The 24,944-nt window shown below is 38.0% G+C and overlaps 1 protein-coding gene across 7 annotated transcripts in view; it reads left to right on the forward strand.

The window, feature by feature from the left end:
- The window catches only part of EXD2 (exonuclease 3'-5' domain containing 2), a 97,288-nt gene that overhangs the window by 49,436 nt on the left and 22,908 nt on the right, over window positions 1–24,944 (forward strand). For 5 of the 7 annotated variants that reach the window (XM_058567195.1, XM_058567199.1, XM_058567197.1 and 2 more), the window contains exon 2: window positions 8,455–8,849. In XM_058567195.1, the coding sequence (XP_058423178.1) occupies window positions 8,502–8,849 (348 nt within the window). In that variant the 5' untranslated portion in view covers window positions 8,455–8,501. Of the gene's footprint in view, window positions 1–1,891; window positions 1,911–8,454; window positions 8,850–16,015; window positions 16,058–24,944 lie in introns of those variants that run through there. The other 2 variants (XM_058567196.1, XM_058567200.1) reach the window with 2 other exon arrangements.

Below are 24,944 nucleotides of genomic sequence, written 5' to 3' on the forward strand. Positions count from 1 at the left end.
AACTGGTTTGTCTTTTTATTATTGAGTTGTAAGGTCTTTATATACTCTTGATACATGCTGTTATCAGAGAGATGACTTGCAGATATTTTCTGCCATTCTGCGGGTTGTCTTTGCACTTTTTTTTTTTTTTGTGAGGAAGATCGACCCTGAGCTAACATCTGCCAATCCTCCTCTTTTTTGCTGAAGAAGACTGGCCCTGGGCTAGCATCCATGCCCATCTTCCTCTACTTTATATGGGACGCCGCCACAGCATGGCTTAACAAGCGGTGCGTCTGCGTGCCCGGGATCTGACCCGGCGAACCCCGGGCTGCTGCAGTGGAGCACACACACTTAACCGCTTGCGCCACCGGGCTGGCCTCTGCACTTCCTTGATGGTCAATAAATCATTGTTTAAAAAGTTTTAAAAAATTAAGTTTGCATTGAATTCATATATTATTTTGAGTGTTTCTGTAAAACAATTATTCTTCCTTTCTTTATTAAAAAAAATAGGGTAATTATAGTACCTTCTGCAAAGAGTTGTTGAAAGAATTAAATGAGTAATGTATACCGGAGTGTATATACATGTAAAGTGCCAGGCCCGTGATATGTGCTCCGTGACAGCTGCTTTAACATACCTCTGCTCTTCCGGTCATCACCTATATCTTCAGTAAAGTTTTCTATTTTTCTTCATATTGATCTTACACATTTCTTGTTGAGTTTATACCTAGGTTTGTGTGTGTGTGTGTGTATGTGGTTGTTTTGTGTAGTTCTAAAATAGTGTATATTGCTGTTATGAATGGGATTTTCTGCATATTTTTATAATGGGTTTGGAAAGCTATTGATTTTATATTCATCAAACTTTCAAAATTATCTTGTAAGTTGTGAAAGTTATGACTTGTTTACTTATCCAGGTGATTCTGATGCAGCCTTTCTGTTAGGAACCGTGGTTCTTTTCCATCCTGCCTTCTGCCCCGATTTGAATCTTCTTCCCCTCTCAGCTCTACTATTGTGAGTCTTCTAACCCGTCTCCCTGCCTCTAGCCTTGCCCTCCTCCAGTCCAGCACCCACACTGCCACCATGGTGTTCTTTGAAATATGTCACTCCTCTCATAAATCTGTTATTGGCTCTCTACTACTATAAGATTTTATCTTATAGGGTAATATAAGGCCCCTCATGAATTGAACTGTATCTGCTCATTCCAGCATCATCTCTATCTGTTTCCTTACTTGCATATTATGCTCTAGCATAGCACTGTGCAGTAGAAATATAATGTGAGCCCTGTAAATAAAGTTTTTCAAGTAGCCACATTAAAAATATAAAGAGGGGCAGGCCCCATGGTCTAGTGGTTGGGTTCAGCACACTCCACTTTGGCGGCCCGGGGTTTGTGGGTTTGGATCCTGGGTGCGGACCTGCGCCACTTGTCAGCCTTGCTGTGGTGGTGACCTACATACAAAATAGAGGAAGATTGGCACAGGTGTTAGCTCAGGGCGAATCTTCCTTACCAAATAAATAAATAAATGAATAAAAATAAAAAGAAACATGGTGAACTTAATTTTAATAACATGTTTTATTTAACCGAATATATCCAAAATATTACTTCAACATAGATCTAAAAAATGAATATGGAATTCATAGAGATAGAAAGTATAATAGAGGTTACCAGGGGTTGGAGGAGGGGAGAGTGGGAGGTTATTGTTTAAAGGGTACAGAGTATCTCTTCGGGATAATGAAGAAATTCTGGAAATGGATGGTGGCGATGATTGCACAACATTGTGAATGTGGTTAATACTACTGAATCGTATACTTAAAAATGGTGAAAATGGTAAATTTTGTGTATATTTCACTACAATAAAAAAAGGTTACCTTAAAAATCAATATGGAAATTATCAGTGATTTTTTACTTTTTTTTTGTAGTAAGTCTTCAAAGTTCGGTAAGTATTTTACACTTACAGCACGTGTGAAGTTTGCTTGAACTTTTTCACCTACGCCATGATGATTCTGTGCACATGCTGTGTCCTCGCACGTGCGGCTCCCTCTGCCTCCAGTGCCCTCTTCTGCGCTGCCTTGTGCACCTGGAGAACTTGTGCTCGTTTGTTAATGCGGTACCAATCTCAGATATCACCTCTCTCAACAAGTGTTTCTCTTAACAGTACCCCCACTCTTTCCTCCTCGCCATCCCTGTACTGTGTGTACTTCTGTTGGTGTTGTCTCGCTGGATTGCAACTTGGTCATGACATGTATTTCTCCTTTCCTGAATCCTGAATTTGTGAAAGCATATTGTGCCTTTTAACCATTTGTGCCCAGAGTCTAGCACGATGTCTGACTTACTGCAAGTGCTGCATACATGTTTGCTGAATGAATCCTTTCGCTGGATAAAACCCCACACAAAACCTCTTCATATAAAAATGAATTAGTAAGTTTTTTGAATGTTGCTGGGAGTTCCCTCATGTGGAGGTACCCTGCTTGCTCCTTCAGTTTCCCTGTGGGGCCTTTCTTATACACAGGCCACACATGAAAAAGAATAAGTCAGGAATCTGAGTGTTCGCCTGGGAGCTCCATATCTGAGGGATCCCTTCTCAGTGGAAGCAAATCAATAATACTTTGTTTTTTTAAGTGTTTTTCATTTAATGTAACTTCATTTTAACGTTATTAAATATGGATATAGTATGATATGCAAAAATAATTTTAAAAAATGAATTAATAAAAACGTGTTAGAAGATATTTTCTTTGAAAACAAAAATTCACTTTTCTTTACAAAATCATGTTTAAGTTGAGAGGGAAGGCACAATCAAGATGCAAACTGGGGGGCCGGCCCCGTGGCTTAGCGCTTGAGTGCGCGTGCTCCGCTGCTGGTGGCCCGGGTTTGGATCCCGGGCGCGCACCGACTTACCGCTTCTCCGGCCATGCTGGGGCCGCGTCCCACATGCAGCGACTGGAAAGGTGTGCAGCTATGACGTGCAGCTGTCTGCTGGGGCTTTGGGGAGAAAAAATAAATAAATAAAAAATAAATAAATAAAAAATTGTTTAAAAAAAAAAGATGCAAATTGGTCTTAAAGGATGAAACATTTGGCTGAAACAAACAAGATATAATTTAGAAGAAAGAAATGTAAAGTTTTGGATTTAAGTGCAAAATATAAATTACAAATATATAAAATGGGGAACTTGATTTGGTATCAGTGAATTTTAATTTACTACAAGCTTTATATGACCCATCAGTGTGATTCTGCTACTCAAAAACATGTCATTTCATACAGCATTAATAAAACATAGGGTCCAGACATTGGAAAGTAATAGTATCAGTGTAGTCCACACCAATTAGACCATGTCTCGAGTATTGAATACAGACCTGGGTGCCACATTTCAAGAGAAACTTTGACAGACTTGGAGCTGTTCAGAAGGATCTGGCCACCATGCTGAGTGGTCTGTGAACTAGGCCACAGGAAGACTGGTTGGGTTAAGTAAAATGTACTAAGGGAGGTCATAGGAGCTGTCTTAACATATTTCACGGCTCTTAGGAGGGAGTAAACACTTTTGTCATTTCAGAGGCCAGACTGAGCATCAAAAAGAGCAATTTCTATGTAGGGAACTTTTATAGAATGCAAGGACCTTTCAACAAAAACTGCCTCTTAAGGTAAGGAACTCTGTCCTTAAAAGCATTCAGGTAGAGACCAGGTCATGATCTGTCAGGATTACCATGGAAAGGATTCTTGAATGGTGTGGGAGCAGAATTTGGCTCCTAAATTTTAACTCTATGATTCTTTTTTTCCTTTAATAGGAGTTCTGTGGTTTGTAGAACCCCAGTGGTAGTAATAGCCAACATTTATTGAACCCTAATGTGCTAGCCAATATTCTAGGTAAAGTATGTTGATCATCTTACTTAAGCCTCACAATAATCCTACAAGGTAGATACTATCTTTTTCATTTTACCAATGAGGAAACTGAGGCTTAGAGAATTTCAGTCAGTTGTCCAAGTTTACATAATAGCTAGCAAGTCGCAGAGGTGGGATTTGAATCCAGGGTATTTGACTCTAGGGCCCATGTTGTTATCCTCTACCTTATGCTACTCTCTGACACATTGACATATTTGTTTAATTCGTTAAAATGTGATTTATTTCAGGACTATAATCATGTGTCTTAAGTGTTAAGTGGGATATTTACATTGCCTGTCTCTAAAAAGCACCATTAAAAAAACTTGTATTTTTCTAATTATGAATATATATATATACTCATACAGAATTTGAAAAATCAGAATTATTTACAATCCTACTACCCTTAGGTAACCACTATTATCAGTTTGATGTTTAGTTGTTTTATGCAATTAAAAAAATAAATAAGAATGGCAGATCCTTTAAGTCACGGGAGATGGTGAGGCATTGAAAGGTTTGGATCCCGGAGCAAGCCTTTAGCGAGGTGTCTTAGTCTGTTCGGGCTGCTATAATAGAATAATACAGACTGAGTGGCTTATAAACAACAGAAATTTATTTCTCACAGTTCTGGAAGCTGGAAGTCCGAGATCAGGGTGGCAGCATGGTTGGGTCATGATGAGGGCTTTTTTCCAGGTTGCAGACTGCTGACTTCTCTTTGTATCCTCACATGGCAGAGATCAGAGAGAAGAAGCAGGCTCTCTCTGACTTTTATGTGGGCTCTAATCCCATTCATGAAGTCTCCACCCTCATGACATCATCTAATCCTAATTACCCTCCAAAGGCCCCACCTCCTAATACCATCACATTAGGGAATAGGGTTTCAACATATGAATTTTGGAGGGACACAGACTTTCAGTCTATAACACAAAATTTGATTTTTCTCCCTCCTAGCCCAGTATTGAACCATACTGCTTCTTTATAGCATCAAGGCTCAATAAGAGAAAAAAATTTTTTCATTTGAATAGATTTTTGTAATTTGATAATTGAATTAGAGATGTCATAAAATGTTAACGTATAATACCTTGAATTGAGTTTTATTCATTCAATAAATATTTATTGTTATCAGCTCTGTGCTAGTTGCTGGGGATGTATATGTTGGTAAAGAAGCCAGTTAAGATCCCTGTTTTCATGGGGTTTACATTCTAGTGGGAAAGACAGACAATGAATGAACTAACAGTCATTCATTCATCAGTCAGGCCAACAGGAGAAAAATCAGAAATATCTCTGAATTTTGACAAAAGCATACACCTGTGTAACACAAACCCCCATCAAGACATGGAATTTTACCACAGTTCCAGAAAGTTCTCTCATGCCTGAAATGCTGTTCCCTAGAATTTGGCATGACTGGCTCCTTTTTGTTGTTCAGCTCTCAGCTTAAATGTCTGTACCTTGTACCCTTCTCCCCCAGAGGCAACTACTATTCAGATTTTTTTCTACTGTAGATTAGTTTTAGCTGTTTTAGAACTTTATATAAAGAGAACCATACATATCTCTTTTATATCTGGCTTCTTTCACTCGGTCTAATGTTATTTGAGATTCATCCGTGTTGCATGTATCAGTAGTTCATTCTTTTTTATTGTTGAGTAGTATTCCATTGTATGGATGTACCACCTTGGCTGTTTCCAGTTTTGGGCTGTTATGAATAAAGCTGTTATGAGCATTCTTATGCAAGTCTTTTTGTGGACGGATTTAACTTATCAGCTTGGGGCTCAGAGAACTGTACCAAATCTGACCTCCTTCATCTTCCAAATCTTCATTATGTGGATGTTGAGTTTCTCAATCCATCCTCCATGTCTCTGCTTTTGTGTTTTCTACCTCTTTATCTCTGTGCTACATGCTAAGTGACTTCCTCACATTTATCTTCAGTTCAGTAATTCTCTCTCTCTGTATGTCCAATCTAACCTGTCTATTGAATATTGAGTTTTAAAAAAATTTTAACAAATATTTTTCATATCTAGAATTTCTACTTTTTGTTGCCTTCTTTTCATGTTTTAGATTTTATTTTCCTTAATTTCCCCAAACGTTCTTACTTTAAAGGCCCTTTCCGATCTTAGATATGGATTTTTTGTTTGATGGCTCTATGAATTATCTTTATTGACTTTAGGGTTTTTTCATTTTTGTTTTGATTTGTTTGTGAGCGTTCTTCTAGGGACTGATCTTCTGTGGAAGTCCTGCATGTTTCCTGCGTGGTAGAAACATATATGTTATGTTATATATATAACAGTTTTATGATTGACTCTGCCTGGTTCCAACAGAATTCACCAATTCTAACCATTTTAGTTTTAGTTTTTTGGCTTGGTGTTTCCTTTTATGAGGATAATGAGAACTTGGGCCCTGTACCCGTCCAGAGTGCAGGCTTGAGGGTCTACCCTCTCGTGAGGGACTTTGTTCATGCTCTTGGACAGGTGGCCTGCCTGGGCCACGGTGGGTGAACACTTTCAGGTTCCTATTCACAGACAATCTGACACTCTCCTAGGTCCCAGCTACACCCTGGGCCTGTGGTCTCTACTTCTGTCCCTGGGCTGGCGATGGACCCCAGCACTGGGGCTGGTATGAGTTCTGGTCTCTGCCCAGCTTTATCTCCTGCCCGCTGTGGGTTCCCCTCTTCCATTTCTGATGATTTCCCTTTCTTCTTTTTGAGTTTAATTGTGTATTAAACTTTTATCTTTTCAGTGTCTTCTCCAGCATTTGTATTGTTTAGAATGGGAAAGGGAAAGGTTTTTATATCTCCTCAGATTGTTTTATTTATTTATTTATTTTTACGTGCCTCCTTCCTTTCTCAGATTATTTTAACTAGAAATCTCTCTATGCAAGTTCTTTAATCTCGTTAAGCCTCTGTTTCTTTTTCAATAAAAATGCTGGAGAAAGTACATACAAGTACTTAGCACAGTTTCTGCAATAAAGCACATAGTTTTAAAACAGTGTAGCCATTTTACTGTTTTCATTAGTAGAGTAATAATGGTTGTGATTCCATTTTTCCTCTCCAATGCCGAATATCTCTGTAGGCATGACTATAGCCCAAGATTGTTGTAAGTATTAAATTATTTTTAAAAATTTGTTGTTGAAGCTTTTAAAAAGTGAGAAAAATAATACACATTCAATGGGAAACCCTCAGCCCTCAAGAAGTGTAGGCGGGGTCTGGCAGATCACTGTGTTTTTGGGCAACACAGATTTTAGACCAGAGCCCACAGATGGGTAGCCCAGAGCCCAGAGTGTTTTTGTTTGGCTGGCACAGTTATAAAAACTGTAAATATGTTGCTGACACTTAAAAATGGTGAAATGTTCATAAACTCCAGCTATCTGACTTCTCTTGAATGCTCAAGTTCTCTGACGGCACTGGGCCCTCTCCCTGAACAGCGTCAGCCAGCTCATGCTGAGGGGTTGCTGCCCCATGTGTCCTCTGCATCAGGAGGCCCAGGGCCACCTCCCATTGGTTGTTACTCTTTTACCGTGGGTTTTGAAATAGTACTATATACCTATTTCTCTGTCAAAAATAGGAAAACAAAAGATAGATGGAGAAAACCATGTTTTAAGAAAAATGGTAAAGAGATTATTTTGTGGTAAAAATGAAGACAGTTCCTACATATTTAATAGGGCGACTGTGTCAGTTTTCTTGCACTTGGCTTGCTTTACTTGTTTATGTTATCCTGTCTTGTGGACATTTCAATTTGCAAGCTCCTCCTGAGCATCTTGAATCTCTCTCTAAGTTCTGTCCTTTTCTTTTCTAGTTCTGCCTTCCCTTTTGTACCACCCTAGTTCACCCTCCATAACTGAGTCTGTTTCTGTGGAGAACTGCAGAGACTTCTGGAGCAACAGAAAATCCACATTTACTCAAGCCTGTTTGCTTTGTCCCCCACTGGCCACACTGTCCATTAAAGTAAAAAAAAATCTCCCTGCCACCTTGCTGATGATTACATTTTTTAATTGCAAAGCAGAAGTTTCTATTAAGCTGTTAGAAGTTGAAGGTTTAAAGTGCAAACACCTTGAAGAAGATCTGTTAACTGAAATTTACTCACTAATACATCAGCAAGTGGAAGTGAGAGTCCAGCTTATTCTGTTTTTATTGATATGATTTTATATGATTAAGAGAGTCCTGGGGGGCCAGCCATGTGGCCTAGTGGTTATGTTTGGTGTGCTCCACTTTGGCGGCCCAGGCTTGGTTCCCAAGCGTTGACCTACACCGCTGTCAGTGGCCGTGCTGTGGCAGTGACCCACATACAAAATAGAGGAAGAATTGGCACAGAGGTTAGCTCAGGGTGAATCTTCCCCAGCCAAAAAAACCCCCAAAAAACCTACTTAAAAAAAAAAGAGAGCTCTGGGCAACTGGTAGAGAGCAAGGGGGTTTTCTTGGGTGAGACTGGAGTTAAGAGATGGAGTATAGAATATAGAGAAGTAAGAAAACTAAAATATCACTGTTTCATGTGGAAATGTGTTGCAATTTTTTTAGTTTGTGAGTACTTGGATTCTAAGTGGAATACTTTTTAGGGGAAAACTTGTTTCTGTGTAAGTTTAAATTCTGTGTAAACATATTGTTGCATTTGTTTTACAGGTTGTGGGATTAGTGATATGCTTTCCTAAACAGCGGAAAAGTTGAAGATGTCTAGACACTTAGTAGCTTTGACAGTGACCACCCTTCTTGGTGTGGCTGTGGGGGGGTTTGTCCTGTGGAAAGGCATCCAGCGCCGGAGGAGTAAAACAAGCTGTGTGACCCGGCGGCAGCAGCAGCAGCAGCAAGCGCCAGGCGGGAGAGAGCTGCCCCCTCCGGAAGAGCCCCCTCCGGAAGAGGACCGGCTGTGCTCCAGTGCCCCCAGGGCCTCATGGGAGGAGAGGATCCTCCAGGCAAAGGTAGTGACTGTGTCTCAGGAGGCGGAGTGGGATCAGATTGAGCCCTTGCTTAGGAGTGAGTTAGAAGATTTTCCAGTACTTGGAATCGACTGTGAGTGGGTAAGTTAAAAAGCGAAAATAAAAACAAATCTTTTCTGCTTTTCCAAATAGGGACCTTGAATAGTCCAGTAGAGGATAAGATTAAAGGAGAATTAGCTTGTTCTCAACTTTTAGTCAATTCTATGTAAGAAATTATATCATTGTAGAAAAATTTACATGTTCCTATATCATTTTAAAAAATGTACACCAACAACAATAGAAGAAAACATTAGTAAACAGTGAGCTTTAATAGCTTAGGAAAATTCACATTTGCCAAATACCATGATTATTCGAACTAAATGAAGTATAACTGTAGCAACAACAAGGTAGTGTGAAGTGAATAGTTAGTAACAGCAATTGACTTAATAATACGATGTTTAATCACTATGCAGAGGCATGGATAAGTTAAAGTGGCAAATAATCCAGAACCCACTTCATTTCAACTTTTGGTACATGTTCAACTCCTGCTGGACGCCACATCTCCTTCAGGTGTGATTGCATTTCCCTGATTGCTGCGACAAAAAAGCTTTATGAAAAAGTCATCCATTCTTGTTCTCTCCATTCTTCCATTTCTGTTTTCCTTTCTCTTTCATTCACTTTGTGTGTTTGTTTAGTTACTGTTTTTGCTCTTGTTTTATACAGTCAGTATTTGTTTAGATTTGCCGAAGTGTTTGCCCTTTTCTTTGCTCATCTTTCCTTATATCTCAGATCTTTTTGGAATCATTTTCTTTAAGGTCATCCTTTAGAAGTTCAATTCTTGAGGGCCCATTGATAATAAACTTATTATCATTGTTATTGTTTTGAAAGTCTTTATTTTGCTCTTGATCTTGAAAGATATTTTCACTGGATATAAAATTCTAGTTTGGCAATTTCTCATCATTTTCAAGGTAGTATTCCATTGACTTCTGGCTTCCATGGCTACTGTTGAAAATAACGGTCAGTCTAAATGTTGATTCTTTATAAGTAATCTAAGTTTTTATATCTCCTTTTAAGATTGTCTCTTTGAGTTTGTGGTTCTGAAGATTTACTATGGTGAGACTAGGTGTTGTCTTCTTTCTGTATTTCCAGCTTGGGATTCAGAGAGGTATGTGGATCTAAGGATTGGTATCTTTTATCAATTTTAAAATTCTCTTTGAAGATTGTCTTTACCTTGTTTTTCTTCTTCTTTTCCTCTTCCTCCTCCTTCTTTCTTGATGGAATTTAATCAGCTATATTCTCGACTTTCCATGCTATCCTACATGTCTGTAATCTCTTTTATATTTCACATATCTTAGTCTTTCTGGATTCATTCTGCACAATTTCTTCAAGTCTCCCTATTTCTTTCTTTAGCTTTGTCTAATCTGCTGTTTAACTTGCCCCTTGAATCTTTTTTTTTAACCTCTTTTATTGTGAAATAAAACACATCAAGAAAAGTGTCTGAAACAAAAATAAACAGCTAAATGATTTATCTAAAGAGAGCAGCTGTGTAACTAGAAACTACATCAAGAAACAGAAGATTGCTAGTACCCCAGAAGCTCCTCTTGTGCCCTTGCAATCATTGTCTCCTCCCTCCCCTCTAAGGGGTGCCATTTTCCTGATTTCATGATACTTACTTTCTATTTTTCTTCCTACTTTTACTACTCAAGCATGCATCCCTAAGTATTGTAATTTAGTTTTGTCTGCTTTTTAAGTTTAATATGAATGAAACCATCAAGTATGTATTCTTTTGTATCTGGCTGCTTTTGTTCCACATTATGTTTGTGAGATTCACCTGTTGTGTGTGACTGTAATTCATTGCCACATAGTAGTCCCTTGTGTAAATATATCATGATTTATTCATCCATTCTAATATCGATGGACATTTGAGTTGTTCACAGTTTGGGGCTCTAACAAAGAAATGCTGTGGCGAATCTATGCATTCATTATTATTGGGCATATGCGTCTGTGAGTGGAGTCCTGGGTCATAGAATTTATATATATATCTTTAACTTTTATAGACAATGTGAAACTGTTTTCCAAGGTAGTTTAACTAATTTACCCTCCTTACCTTACCTTATCAGTAGTGTAAGAGTGTAGCTGTGGTTTCCAACTATTTTCAGAAGTGGTTCTATTAATTTAACCTCCCAAGACTATATGAAAATTGCCTTTGTCTTACATCTTTGTCAACATTTGGTACTGTCGGATTTTAAAATTTTAGCAATTCTGATGGGTGTTTAGTAATATTTCATTGTGGTTTTAATTTACATATCCCTGATTACTAATGAGATTGAGCATATTTTATATTTTATTTTATTTTATTTATATATTTTATATTTTATTGATCATTTAGATATCTTCTTTTATGGAGTACCTGTTCAAGTCTCTTGACTCTTTTTCTATTAAGCTGTCTTTTTCTTACTGATTTATAGGAGTTATTTATATATTCTGTATATGAACTCTTTATGAGTTAAATGTATATTGTAAATGTCTTCTCCCATTCTGTGAATTGCCTTTACATTCTTTTAATATTATCTTTTAATGATCAGAAGATCTATATAGTGCAGTTTAATAAGTCTTATCCTACCCCTAGTTATGAAGATATTCTCCTATATTATTAACTTGGAGATTTGTGGTTTTAACCTTGCACATTTTTTGTGTGTGTTTGAGGAAGATCGACCCTGAGCTAACATCTGCCAATCCGCCTCTTTTTTTTTGCTGAAGAAGACTGGCCCTGGGCTAACATCCATGCCCATCTTCCTCTACTTTATATGGGATGCCACCACATAATGGCTTGACAAGCAGTGTGTCGGTGCACGCCTGGGATCCGAACCAGCGAACCCCAGGCCGCCGCAGCAGAGTGCACGCACTTAACCGCTTGCACCACTGGGCCAGCCCCAACCATGCACATTTAGATTTACAGTCCACCTGGAATTAATTTTTGTGTGTGTGTATATATGATATGAGGTAGGCTCAGGTTTCTTTTTTTCCCCATGTGGATAGCCAATTGTCTTAGCACCATGGATTGAAAAGATAAATTTTTCTTTACTGCTCTGCAATGCTACTTTACCACAAAACAAGTGTCTGTATATCAGTAGATCTGTTTCTGGGCTCTCTAGTGGTCTGTTTTTCTATTCTTGCACCAATGATCACAAACTTTATGCTTTATTGCTTTATAATGACTCTCGATATCTGGGACAGCAAGACTTGCCACCTTTTCTTTTTCCAGAATGGCTGAGATAGTCTTGGTCCTTTATATTTCCTTATACATTTTATTTTATTTTTTGGTGAGGAAAATTGGCCCTGAGCTAATATCTCTGCCAGTCTTCTTCTATTTTGTATGTGGGATGCTGCCACAGCATGGCTTGATGAGCGTTGTGTAGGTCCACGCCTGGGATCCGAACCCGCAAACCCCACGCCACCGAAGTGGAGCACGCGAACTTAACCACTGCGCCACTGGGACAGCCCTCCTTATACATTTTAGAATCAGCTTTTCAGATTCTACCAAAAAAATTCTTGATATTTTGATTGAGATTGCATTGGATCAATAGATCAGTTTGTGGGGAATTCACTTCTTTACAATATTGAGTTTTCTATCTAAGAATATTTATTTAGATCATTAATTTCTCTTAATAATGTGTTTATAGTTTTCTGTGATTTTTTAAATTCTATTATAAATGAAATCTTTAAAAATTTTTGTGTTTCTTATATATAGAAATGCAATTAATTTTTATATATTTCACATATTAAGGAACCTTATTAAACTCATTTATTACTTACTTGTAGGTTCTTTTGCTGTTTTTTTTTTTTTTTTTGGTGAGGAAGATTGGCCTTAAGCTAACATCTATTGCCAGTCTTCCTCTTTTTGCTGAGGAAGAATTTGCCCTGAGCTAACATCTGTGCCCATCTTCCTCTGTTTTGTATGTAGGATGCCGCCACAATATGGCTTCATGAGCGGTGTGTAAGTCTGCACCCAGGATCCGAACCTGCGAACCCCGGGCCACTGAAGCAGAGCGCATGAACATAACCACTACGCCACTGGGCTGGCCCTGTAGATTCTTGTGGATTTCCGTGTATACTGTTATATCATCTGTGAAATGACCATTTCTTTCCAGTCATTACGCTTTTTATTTCTTTTCTTGCCTTGCTGTACTGGCTAGGATCACAATACAGTGCTCAGTAGAAGTGGTGATAGTAGGCATCCTTGACTCATTCCCTATCTCAGAATGACAGCCTTCAGCATCTTCAGAGTGATATGATATCTGCAGTAGGTTTGTTTGTAGATCCCTTCACCAGATTAAATACTTTCAGTTCTATTCTTGGTTTGATAAGAATTTTTTTTTTTTTTTTACTAAAGGATATTCTTTTTAGATCTGTTTCTTGCAGGCCTGGACCTGCCTGTATTTTTTTTTTTATTGAGATCATGTTGGTTTATAACATTGTGTAATTTCAGGTGTACATTATTATATATCAGTTTCTGTATAGACTGCATCATGCTCACCACCAATAGTCTAGTTTTTATTCATGATCATACATATGTGCCCGTTTACTCCTTTCACCCTCCCTCTACCCCCTTCCCCTCTGGTAACCGCTAGTCTGTTCTCTTTGTCCATGTGTTTGTTTATCTTCCACATATGAGTGAAATCATGCGGTGTTTGCCTTTCTCTGTCTGGCTGATTTCGCTTAGCATAATACCCTCAGGGTCCATCCATGTTGTTGCAAATGGGATGATTTTGGAGAAGAGTTCTTTTTAAATCATGAAAAGTTGTTTAATTTTATCAAGTGCTTTTTCTGCATGTCTTTAGATGACTATGTAGTTTTTCTTCTTCATTCTGTTGTGGTGAAATACATTGATTTTTGAATTCGTAGAATAAAGCCAACTTGGTCATGATGTCTTATTCTTTTTATACATTGTTGCATTCATTTTGCTAATGTTTTTTTAGAGGATTTAAAGAAAAATCTATGTTCATGAGTGATATTGGCTTATAATTTTCCTTTCTAGAAATGATCATGTCAGATTTTGATAAAAAAGTTACGCTGGTCTCATACAACAAGTTAGAGCTATTTCTTATTTTTGTGTTCTCTGGAAGACTATGTGTAAGATTGTCATTCTTTTTTCCGTAAATGTTTGATTAGAATCTGGTGAAGCCATCTGGAGTTTTCTTTTAAGGGAAGTTTTGAAATATGGATTCAATTTCTTTAATAGTTCTGAGGCTATTCATATTTTCTATTTCTTCCTGTCTGTTTTGATAAATTATATTTTCCATCTAAATCTGTCTTCTTTCAAATGTTTATATTACAAGTGTAAACTTGTTTATCATATCCTCTGACAATTTTTTTTCCTGTCTGGTAGATGTGTAGAGATGGCTCCTTTTTCATTCTTGACATTGCTTATTTGTGCTTCTCCCTTTTTTCTTGATTACTCCTTCCATGGGTTTATCAATTTTATTAGTCTTTTCAAAGAACCAACTTCTGGCTTTGTTGATCTTCTTTATTGTATGTTTATGTTCTATTTCATTGATTTTTGCTCTTTCTCTGTTATTTCTTTTCTTTTATTCGCTTGGGTATAATTTGCTGTTCTCCATTTATTGTTCAGCCGACTCATCCTACCATCCTGCTCCACTGACACTGATCAAGTTGACAGCTGTCTTGCTTCCTAATCCAATGGACCCTTGTTTGGACTCATGTTATTCTAGCTCTCAAGAGCATCTGCACAATTCCAACACAAGACATTCTCTTCTTGGCTTCCATGCCCTCACACTCTCCTATCTCCTGTCTTGCTATTCTTTCCTCTTTTTCCTTTTCTCATCCGCCTTCTACCTGACATCTAAATACTGAGGTGGCTCAGGCTTGGTCCTTCTGTATCCATCCCAGATATTGCAAACTCAGATTCCTATGAGGTCCAGACAGGAAATGTAAATGAATGATGTAGAGTGATTATATTTTTGGATGTATAGGAATATTCTTAAATTTTATAAAGAGATATTCTCCCTCCCTTTTTCTTAAACACAAGGCCTGTATGGTATATCTTCCATTTTCCTAGTTTTGATAGAGACATAGATCCTGAGAAATATTTCTTTGTATTAGAAAAACAGTGGTGTACAAATAAATGATAAATTGAAAATGATAGTTGGCTTCATTGTTGAGAAGACTTTATGGTGAATGAGAGAATTCATGCCTTATATAAATGAGGAAGCTGCTGTACAGTTCAAGCCAAGTGTTGCCAGGTTGTCCAGTTCTTTAAAGAGAAACTTAGACTATCGATTTTTAAAAATGTGGACTCTACTAATTTAAATATTCTGGCACAAGTTTTTAAATATGTGGAGACCAAAAAATAATAATAGTAATATTAAACATGTCTGTGGATCAGCATATGGGTCCATGGGCCATTAATTTTTGTCCTCTAATCTACATTCTTTACCTAAGTGATCTCATCTAATTTTATAACTTACATATCATCCATATGCTGATGACTCAAAATTAGAACGCTAGCCTTTTTTATCCACCTGCCTGCTTGACATCTCCCCTGGAATGTCTAATAGTTGTCTCAAACTGAACATGTTCCTAAAAGAACTCTTGATTTTTCTTCCCAAACCTGTATTATCCCTAGTCTTCTCCACTTTTAAGATTAAAATCAGGGAGACATCCTCCCCACTAAGGGTTTTCTTTTTTTTTTTTTTAATTTTATTTATTTTTTTCCCCAAAGCCCCAGTAGATAGTTGTATGTCACAGCTGCACATATTTCTAGTTGCTATATGTGGGACGCAGCCTCAGCATGGCCAGAGAAGCGGTGCGTCGGTGCGTGCCCGGGATCCGAACCCGGGCCGCCAGTGGCGGAGCGTGCGCACTTAACCGCTAAGCCACGGGGCCGGCCCAGGGCTTTCTAACAGAAGTGATATCATTGAAAGTTAGACACAAACGGACAGTTATAGTATGTTAACTTTCTTTAATGGCAAAATATATGGAAATTCAAAGCAGTGGTTATGGAAAGCAGGAACTGACACAGCATGCTGCCAGATAGAGGTATGGTTTCCAGATCCCCTTGAGTTACCGTGGTGATGTACAACTATGAATAAATCACCCGTACAAAATGAGGATTCTACCATGTTTCAGAAGCTATTATTGCCTTTCTCCTGGGGCTGTGGGGATGGTTATGTTAAATACCTTTCTGGCCCTTGACTCTTGCCTGATTTTTTCTAGAGTTTCTGACTACAGACTTGCTTGCTTAACAGGTACAAATAATTGGTACGGTGAAGATTGAATGAAGTGTGAAGGTCAGTGTCCCAAGAGCATCCTTCTGCAGTCCCAGGCTTCAGGCCTGCCTGAGGTCCACTCCCTTTTCCTTACTATTAACCCTTCCCTTCCCATTTAGGGAGTATTACCAGTGCTATCTCCAAGATAGATTTTGCGTCCATCTGCTTCTCCACATCTCTACTTCCTCCCTAGTCCAAGCCTCAAGTATCTCTTATCTGAACCTTTGGAATAGCCTCCTGACTGGCCTCCCTCTTGGATTCTTGTGCACCTAGAATCCCTTCTCCATACTGTAACCAAAGTGATCTTTTAAAAATGCAAATCAGATCATGTCAATCTGCTTAAAACCCTTCCATTGCTTCGAATAAAACTGAGATGTTTTACTCACATGTTATTAAGGACTTACATGCTCTAACCTCTCTGATCTCTGATTTTGTTTCCTATTTTCTTCCCATCCTCCTCTTACTACTTTCCAGCCTCATTGGGACTTCATTCTGTGGCTTGAACAAGGCAAGCTCATTCCTGTCTCAAAGCCATGGTATATATTTAACTGAGACATAAACTCCACAGACTAGGTATGCTCATTAGTTAACCTGTTCCAGCCCAGAAGATGGTCCCAGATCATTCTTTACTCTCTGCTGCCATCGTGGGGTCATTTAAAGAATCACCGGCTTTTCCAGAAAGTTTTATCAGCTCTGGACTTTTAAGAATCCTGAAGCTAAAATGGATTATCTACTGGTCCTCAGGAAGAACCATCTCTAAACCAATGCTCTCGAAGTGAATCACTGAAATACAGAAAAAAGTGTTATAAATTTTGTCTATGATTGATGGCATCATTCATTTAAAATTTTTACTTTTGTATATATTTAATAATGTCTGTAACACAATAGTATAGTGCTACATGTATATAATTTATAAATACATATGCATATATATTTTTGTATGTCCCAAATACTTTTTATATGAGTTGACGAATCCGAAAAAAAAATCAGAAACCACTGGGTTAAATAATGCTAATGAAATTAAAATGTGTCGTTTTTTTTCCTATTAAATATAACATTGGTAAGCCCAGGGTTCCATTGTTTTCCATGAGTAGTAAGTGATGTCAAGGCTAAATGACATTAGAAAGCAAAAGGGGGAAATATGAGAAATAAAGACTAGATACTTTATTTTTTATAATTTTTATAATTTTTATTCATTTATTTTATTTTTCCCCCAAAGCCCCAGTAGATAGTTGTATGTCATAGTTGCACATCCTTCTAGTTGCTGTATGTGGGACGCGGCCTCAGCATGGCCGGAGAAGCGGTGCGTCAGTGCGCGCCCGGGATCCGAACCCCGGCCGCCAGCAGCGGAGCACGTGCATTTAACCGCTAAGCCACGGGGCTGGCCCTAGATACTTTATTTTTTAAGCCAAATTGACTCTGTTAGAAGCAGTATTCTTCCAATTATACGTTCATTATAAATGTGGTACCTATTAAAATCATAAACATTTGGATTCCTAGTGGGAAAACTTTAATTATAATACATTGGATCTTAAGCACAATCCAGAAACAGTATTAAAAAGACCATCTATCTCTATTTATTTAATGTATTTTAGAAAATGGAACCAACTGAAAAGATATACAAAGATCCAGCCTCAGAAATTTGCAATATGATGTCAAATTAGCAGTGCTAAATGTTAGAAGTAGAGGTTTACAGCGTTTTCTTGGAGAGAGCTAGTATTACAGAGGAAGAGAATTACTCATTTAAAAAGGCAATTTGGCCACATCTAGATGAATTGTTATGTAACAGAAACCAGTAGTCAAGTTTCTTGTAGGTCTTTTTAACCTTGGCTGAACCCCAAGAAATAGACACATTAGAGATCAAACTGGCATGCTTTCCTTTGAGGATATGGAAATAGCCCTCACTGATAAAGCAGTGCCTGAGAAGGGAAATCTTGAGGCTTTCATGAGTTGAACCATGGTTTTACTTGGCATTAAAGTAGAAGTCAAGGGTGATGGCCCTCCTGAATGTATTTATTTTATTTCATTTTTATTGAAGTATAATTGACATACAATATGATATCAGTTTCAGGTATACAACATAGTGATTTGATATTTTTATACATTATAAAATCATCATCATGCTAAGTCTAGTTACCATCTGTCACCATACAATGTTATTACAATATTATTGACTATATTCCCTAGGCTATGCATTACTTATTGATTTATTTATTTTTTATTGAGGTCATAATAGTTTATAACATTGTGAAATTTCAGTTGTACATTATTATTTGTCAGTCACCATCTAAATGCTCCCCTTCACCCCTTGTGCCCACCACCAACCGCCTTCCCCTTGGTAACCATTAAAATGTTCTCTCTGTCCGTGTGTTTATCTTCCACATATGAGTGAAATCACACGGTGTTTGTCTTTGTCTGGCTTATTTCACTTAACACAATACCCTCAAGGTCCATCCATGTTGTTGCAAATGGGACAATTTTGTCTTTTTTAATGGCTGAGTAGTATTCCATTGTATATCTGTACCACATCTTCTTTATCCAGTCATCAGTCGATGGGCACTTGGGTTGCTTCCACTTCTTGGTATAGTGAATAATGCTGCAATGAACATAGGGGTGTGTAAGTCTCTTTGGATTGTTGATTTCATGTTCTTTGGATAAATACCCAGTAGTGGGATAGCTGGGTCATATGGTATTTCGATTTTTAATTTTTTGAGAAATCTCCATACTGTTTTCCACAGTGGCTGCTCCAGTTTGCATTCCCACTGGCAGTGTACGAGGATTCTCTTTTCTCCACAACCTTTCCAAGACTTGTTATTTTTTGTCTTGGTGATTATAGCCATTCTAATGGATGTAAGGTGATATCTTAGTGTAGTTTTGATTTACATTTCCTTGATGATTAGTGATGTTGAACATCTTTTCATGTGCCTGTTGGCCATCTGTATATCTTCTTTGGAAAAATGTCTGTTCGTATCCTCTGCCCGTTTTTTGATCGGGTTGTTTGTTTTTTGGTGTTCAGTTGTGTGAGTTCTTTATATAATATGGAAATTAACACCTTGTTGGATATATGACTTGCGAATATTTTCTCCCAGTTTGTGAGTTGTCTTTTCTTTCTTTTTTTTATTTTGTGAGGAAGATCGGCCCTAAGCTAACATCCATGCCAATCCTCCTCTTTTTGCTGAGGAAGACTGGCCCTGGGCTAACATCTGTGCCTATCTTCCTCCACTTTATATGGAATGCCGCCACAGCATGGCCTGACAAGTGGTGGCTCGGTGTGTACCCGGAATCTGAACCCGGGCCGCCAGCAGCGGAGCGTGCGCACTTAACCACTACACCACAGGGCCTTGCCCTGTCTTTTCATTTTGATCCTGGTTTCCTTTGCCTTGCAGAAGCTCTTTAGTCTGATGAAATCCCACTTGTTTATTTTTTCTTCTGTTTCCCTTGCCTGAGTAGACATGGTATTTGAAAAGATCCTTCTGAAATCAATGTCAAAGATTGTACTGCCTATATTTTCTTCTAGGAGTTTTTTGGTTTCAGATCTTACCTTCAATTCTTTGATCCATTTTGAGTTAATTTTTGTGTATGGCAAAAGATAATGGTCTACTTTCATTCTTTTGCATGTGGCTGTCCAGTTTTCCCAGCACCATTTATTTACATTTTTTATTTACTTATTTTTTTTTTGAGGAAAATTGGCCCTGTGCTAGCATCTGTTGCCAATCTCCCTCTTTTTTCTTTTTTCTCCCCAAAGCCCCAATACATAGTTGTGTATCACAGTTGTAGAGTGATAGCTCTTCTATATGGTATGCCGCCTCAGCATGGCTTGATGAGTGGTGAGTAAGTCCACGCCCGGGATCTGAACCAGTGAACCCCGGGCTGCCGAAGCGGAACGCGTGAACTTTACCGCTATGCCACTGGGCCGGCCCCATCAACGCCTTTTATTGAAGAGACTTTCCCTTCTCCATTGTATGTTCTTAGCTCCTTTGTTGAACATTAGCTAGCTGTCCGTAGATGTGAGGTTTTATTTCTGGGCTTTAAATTCTGTTCCATTTATCTGTGTGTCTGTTTTTGTGCCACTACCATGCTGTTTTGATTACTATAGCTTTGTAGTATGTTTTGAAGTCAGGGATTGTGATGCGTCCAGCTTTGTTCTTTTTTTTCAGGATTGTTTTAGCTGTTCAGGGTCTTTTGTTGCCCCATGTGAAGTTTAGGATTCTTTGTTCTATTTCCATGAAGAGTGTCACTGGGATTCTGATTGGGATTGCATTGAATCTGTAGATTGCTTTAGGTAGTATGGACATTTTAACTATGTTTATTCTTCCAATCTCAGTGCATGGAATATCTTTCCATTTCTTTACGTCATCGTGATTTCTTTCAATAATGTCTTATAGTTTTCAGTGTATAGGTCTTTCACTTCCTTGGTTAAATATATTCTTAGATATTTTATTGTTTTTGTTGCAATTGTAAATAGGATTGTATTCTTGAGTTCTCTTTCTGTTAGTTTGTTATTAGAGTATAGAAATACAACTGATTTTTGTAAGTTGATTTTGTACCCTGCAACTTTGCTGTAGTTGTTGATTATTTCGAATAGTTTTCCATTGGATTCTTTAGGGTTTTCTATATATAAAATGATGTTGTCTGCAAACAGCGAGAGTTTCACTTCTTCCTTGCCTATTTGGATTCCTTTTATTTCTTTTTCTTGCCTAATTACTCTGGCCAAAACCTCCAGTACTGTGTTGAATAAGAGTGGTGAGAGTGGGCACCCTTGTCTTGGTCCTGTTCTCAGAGGGATGGCTTTCAGTTTTTCCCCAGTGAGTATAATGATGGCTGTGGGTTTGTCATATATGGCCTTTATTATGTTGAGGTACTTTCCTTCTATACCCATTTCTTTTTTCTTTTGTGAGGAAGACTAGCACTGAGCTAACATCCTTTGCCAATCCTCCTCTTTTTACTGAGGAAGATTGACTCTGAGCTAACATCTGTGCCCATTTTCCTCTATTTTATATGGGAAGCCTGCCACAGCATGGCTGTGTGATAAGTGGTGTGTAGATCCGCGCCTTGGATCCAAACCTGTGAACCCAGGCTGCCGAAGCAGAGCGCGCGAACTTAACCACTACACCACTGGGCCAGCCCTTCTATATCCATTTTATTGACAGTTTTTATCATAAATGGATGTTGGATCTTGTCACATGCTTTCTCTGCGTCTATAGAGATGATCATGTGGTTTTTGTTCCTCATTTTGTTAATATGGTGTATCACATTGATTGATTTGCGGATGTTGAACCATCCCTGTGCCCCTGGTATAAATCCCACTTGATCATGGTGTATGATCTTTTTAATGTATTGCTGTATTCGGTTTGCCAGTATTTTGTTGAGGACTTTTGTATCCATGTTCATAAGCGATACTGGCCTGTAATTTCCCTTCTTTGTGTTGTCTTTGTCTGACTTTGGTATTAGGGGGACGTTGGCCTTGTAGAATGTGTTAGAAAGTGTTCTGTCTTCCTCAATTTTTTAGAATAGTTTGAGAAGGATAGGTATTAAATCTTCTTTGACTGTTTGGTAGAATTCTCCAGAGAAGCCATGTGGTCCTGAACTTTTATTTTTTGAGAGGTTTTTGATTACTGATTGAATCTCTTTTCTTGTGATTGGTCTATTCAGATTCTCCATTTCTTCTTGATTCAGTTTTGGGAGATTGTATGAGTCTAAGAATTTATCCATTTCTTCTAGATTGTCCAATTTGTTGGCATAAAATTTTTGGTAGTATTGTCTTATATTCCTTTGTATTTCTGTGGTATCCATTGTAATTTCTCCTCTTTCATTTCTAATTTTATTTATTTGGGCCTTCTCTCTTTTTTTCTTAACGAGTCTGGCTAAGGGTTTGTCAATTTTGTTTATCTTCTCAAAGAACCACCTCTTTGTTTCATTGATCCTTTCTACTGTTTTGTGTTTGTTTGTTTCAATTTCATTTATTTCTGCTCTAATTTTTATTATTTCCTTTCTTCTGCTGACTTTGGGCTTTGTTCTTCTTTTTCTAGTTCTGTTAGGTGTAGTTTAAGATTGCTTACTTGAGATTTTTCTTGTTTGTTAAGGTGAGCCTGTATTGCTATGAATTTCCCTCTCAGGACCGCTTTTGCTGCATCCCATATGAGTTGGTATGGTGTATTTTCATTTTCATTTGTCTTCCAGATATTTATTTATTTCTCCTTTAATTTCTTCAGTGATCCATTGGTTGCTCAGTAGCTTGTTTAGTCCCCACATATTTGTCACTTTCCCAGCATTTTTCTTGTAGTTGATTTCTAGTTTCATAGCATTATGGTCAGAAAAGGTGCTTGATATGATTTCAGTCTTCTTAAATTTATTGAGGCTTGCCTTGTTTCCCAGAATATGGTCTGTCCTTGAGAATGTTGCATGTGCACTTGAGAAGAATGTGTATTTTGCTATTTTTGGATGGAGTGTTCTATATATTTCTATTAAGTCCATCTGGTCTAGTATTTCATTTAAGGACATTATTTCCTTGTTAAGTTTCTGTCTGGATGATCTATCCATTGATGTAAGTGGGGTGTTGAGGTCCCCTACTATTATTGTGTTGTTGTTAGTATTTCCTTTTAGGTTTGTTAATAGTTGCTTTAAGTCCTTTGGTGCTCCTGTGTTGGGTGCATATATATTTATAAATGTTGTATCTTCTTTGTGGAGTATCCCTTTTATCATTATATACTTCCCCTCTTTGTCTCTCATTACCTATTTTATCTTTTTTTTTTTTTAAAGATTTTATTTATTTTTTCCCCCCAAAGCCCCAGTAGATAGTTGTATGTCATAGCTGCACATCCTTCTAGTTGCTGTATGTGGGACGCGGCCTCAGCATGGCTGGAGAAGCAGTGCCTCAGTGCGCGCCCGGGATCCGAACCCAGGCCACCAGCAGCGGAGCGCGCGCACTTAACCACTAAGCCACGGGGCCGGCCCTACCTGTTTTGTCTTGACGTCTGCTTTGTCTGATATCAGTATGGCAACACCTGCTTTCTTTTTTTTTTTTTTTTATAATTTTATTTATTTATTTTTTCCCCCCAAAGCCCCAGTAGATAGTTGTATGTCGTAGCTGCACATTCTTCTAGTCGCTGTATGTGGGACGCGGCCTCAGCATGGCTGGAGAAGCGGTGCATCAGTGCACACCTGGGATCCGAACCTGGGCTGCCAGCAGAGGAGCACGCACACCTAACCGCTAAGCCACGGGGCCGGCCCAACACCTGCTTTCTTTTGTTTGACATTAGCTTGGAGTATCGTCTTCCATCCCTTCACTCTGAGCCTGTGTTTGTCTTTAGAGCTGAGATGTGTTTCCTGGAGTTAGGATATTGTTGGGTCTTGTTTTTTAATCCATCCCACCACTCTGTGTCTTTTGATTGGAGAATTCAATCCATTTACATTTAGATTGATTATTGATCTAGGAGGGCTTAACGCTGCCATTTTATCACTTGTTTTCCAGTTCTTCTACATGTCCATTGTTTCTTGTCCCATGTATTTTGGACTACCAATTCAGTTTGGTAGTTCTCTATGATGGTTTTCTTAGTTTTCTCTATATCATTTGTGTCTCTGTTCTGATTATTTATTTAGTGGTTACCATGAGGTTTATATAAAAAAATCTCATAGATAGTCTATTTTCTGATAGCCTCTTATTTTCTTAGACTAAGCCAATTCCATCCCTTTTGTCTTCCCCTTCTAGGTAATTATTGTCACAGCTTATTCCATCTTGTGTTATGAGTTTGTGGTTACAATGGTATTATGTTTATTTTTTATGTTTTCCTTCTCTTTATCTTTAATGTTATAATTAAGTGTTTGTTAACCTGTTCTGATAGAGAGCTGCAATTTTCTGATTTTGTCTACCTATTTGTCTCCTTGCTCAAGGCTTTGTAACCCCTTTCTGTTTTTTGCAGGTATGAGGGCCTTCTTGAGCATTTCATGTATGTGGGGGGGGGGGGTCTTGTGGCGCTGAACTCCCTTAGCTTTTGTTTATCTGGGAAAGTTTTTATTTCTCCATCGTATCTGAAGGATATTTTCACTGGATAGACTTGGGTGAAAGTTTTTGTTTTTCAGAATTTTGAATATATCATTCCACTCTCTCCTAGCCTGTAAAGTTCCTGCTGAGAAATCCGAGGAAAACCTGATAGGCTTCCTTTGTAAGTTATTTTCTTCTGCTTTGCTACCCTTAATATTTTTTCTTTGTCATTGACTTTTGCTAGCTTTACTGCTGTATGCCTTGGAGGAGGTCTTTTTACATTGATGTATTTAGGAGTTCTGTTGGCTTCTTCCACTTGTATTTCTAGCTCCTTCCCCAAGTTTGGGAAGTTCTTAGCTATTATTTCTTTGAACAAGCTTTCTGCTCCATTCTCCTTCTCTTCTCCCTCTGGAATACCTGTAATCCTTATTTTACATTTCCTAATTGAGTCAGATATTTCTCAGAGAATTTCTTTATTTCTTTTTAGTCTTAGTTCTCTCTCCTCCTCCATCTGAAGCATTTCTGTATTTCTGTCCTCCAAGCTGATAATTCTATCCCTCATAATATCAGCTCTGTTGTTCAGGGATTCCACATTTTTCCTTATCTCATCCATTGTGTTTTTCGTCTCTAACATTTCTGATTGGTTTTTCTTTATAGTTTCAATCACTTTTGTGAAGAATTCCTGATTTCGTTGAACTGTCTATCTGTATTTTCTTGTAACTTGTTGAGTTTTTTATGATAGCTATTTTTAATTATCTGTCATTTAGATTATAAATTTCTGTGCCTTCAGGATTGATTTCTGTGTGCTTGGCATTTTCCTTCTGGTCCGGAAATTTAATATATTTTTTCATACTGTTTGACAGCGTAGATTTGTGCCTCTGCATAGTGATAATATCTGGTCACAGCTTCTATCTACCGCCACTGGGT

This window comes from Diceros bicornis, chromosome 24, assembly GCF_020826845.1.
Source record: "Diceros bicornis minor isolate mBicDic1 chromosome 24, mDicBic1.mat.cur, whole genome shotgun sequence".
In the NCBI taxonomy this organism is placed as follows: Eukaryota; Metazoa; Chordata; class Mammalia; order Perissodactyla; family Rhinocerotidae; genus Diceros; species Diceros bicornis.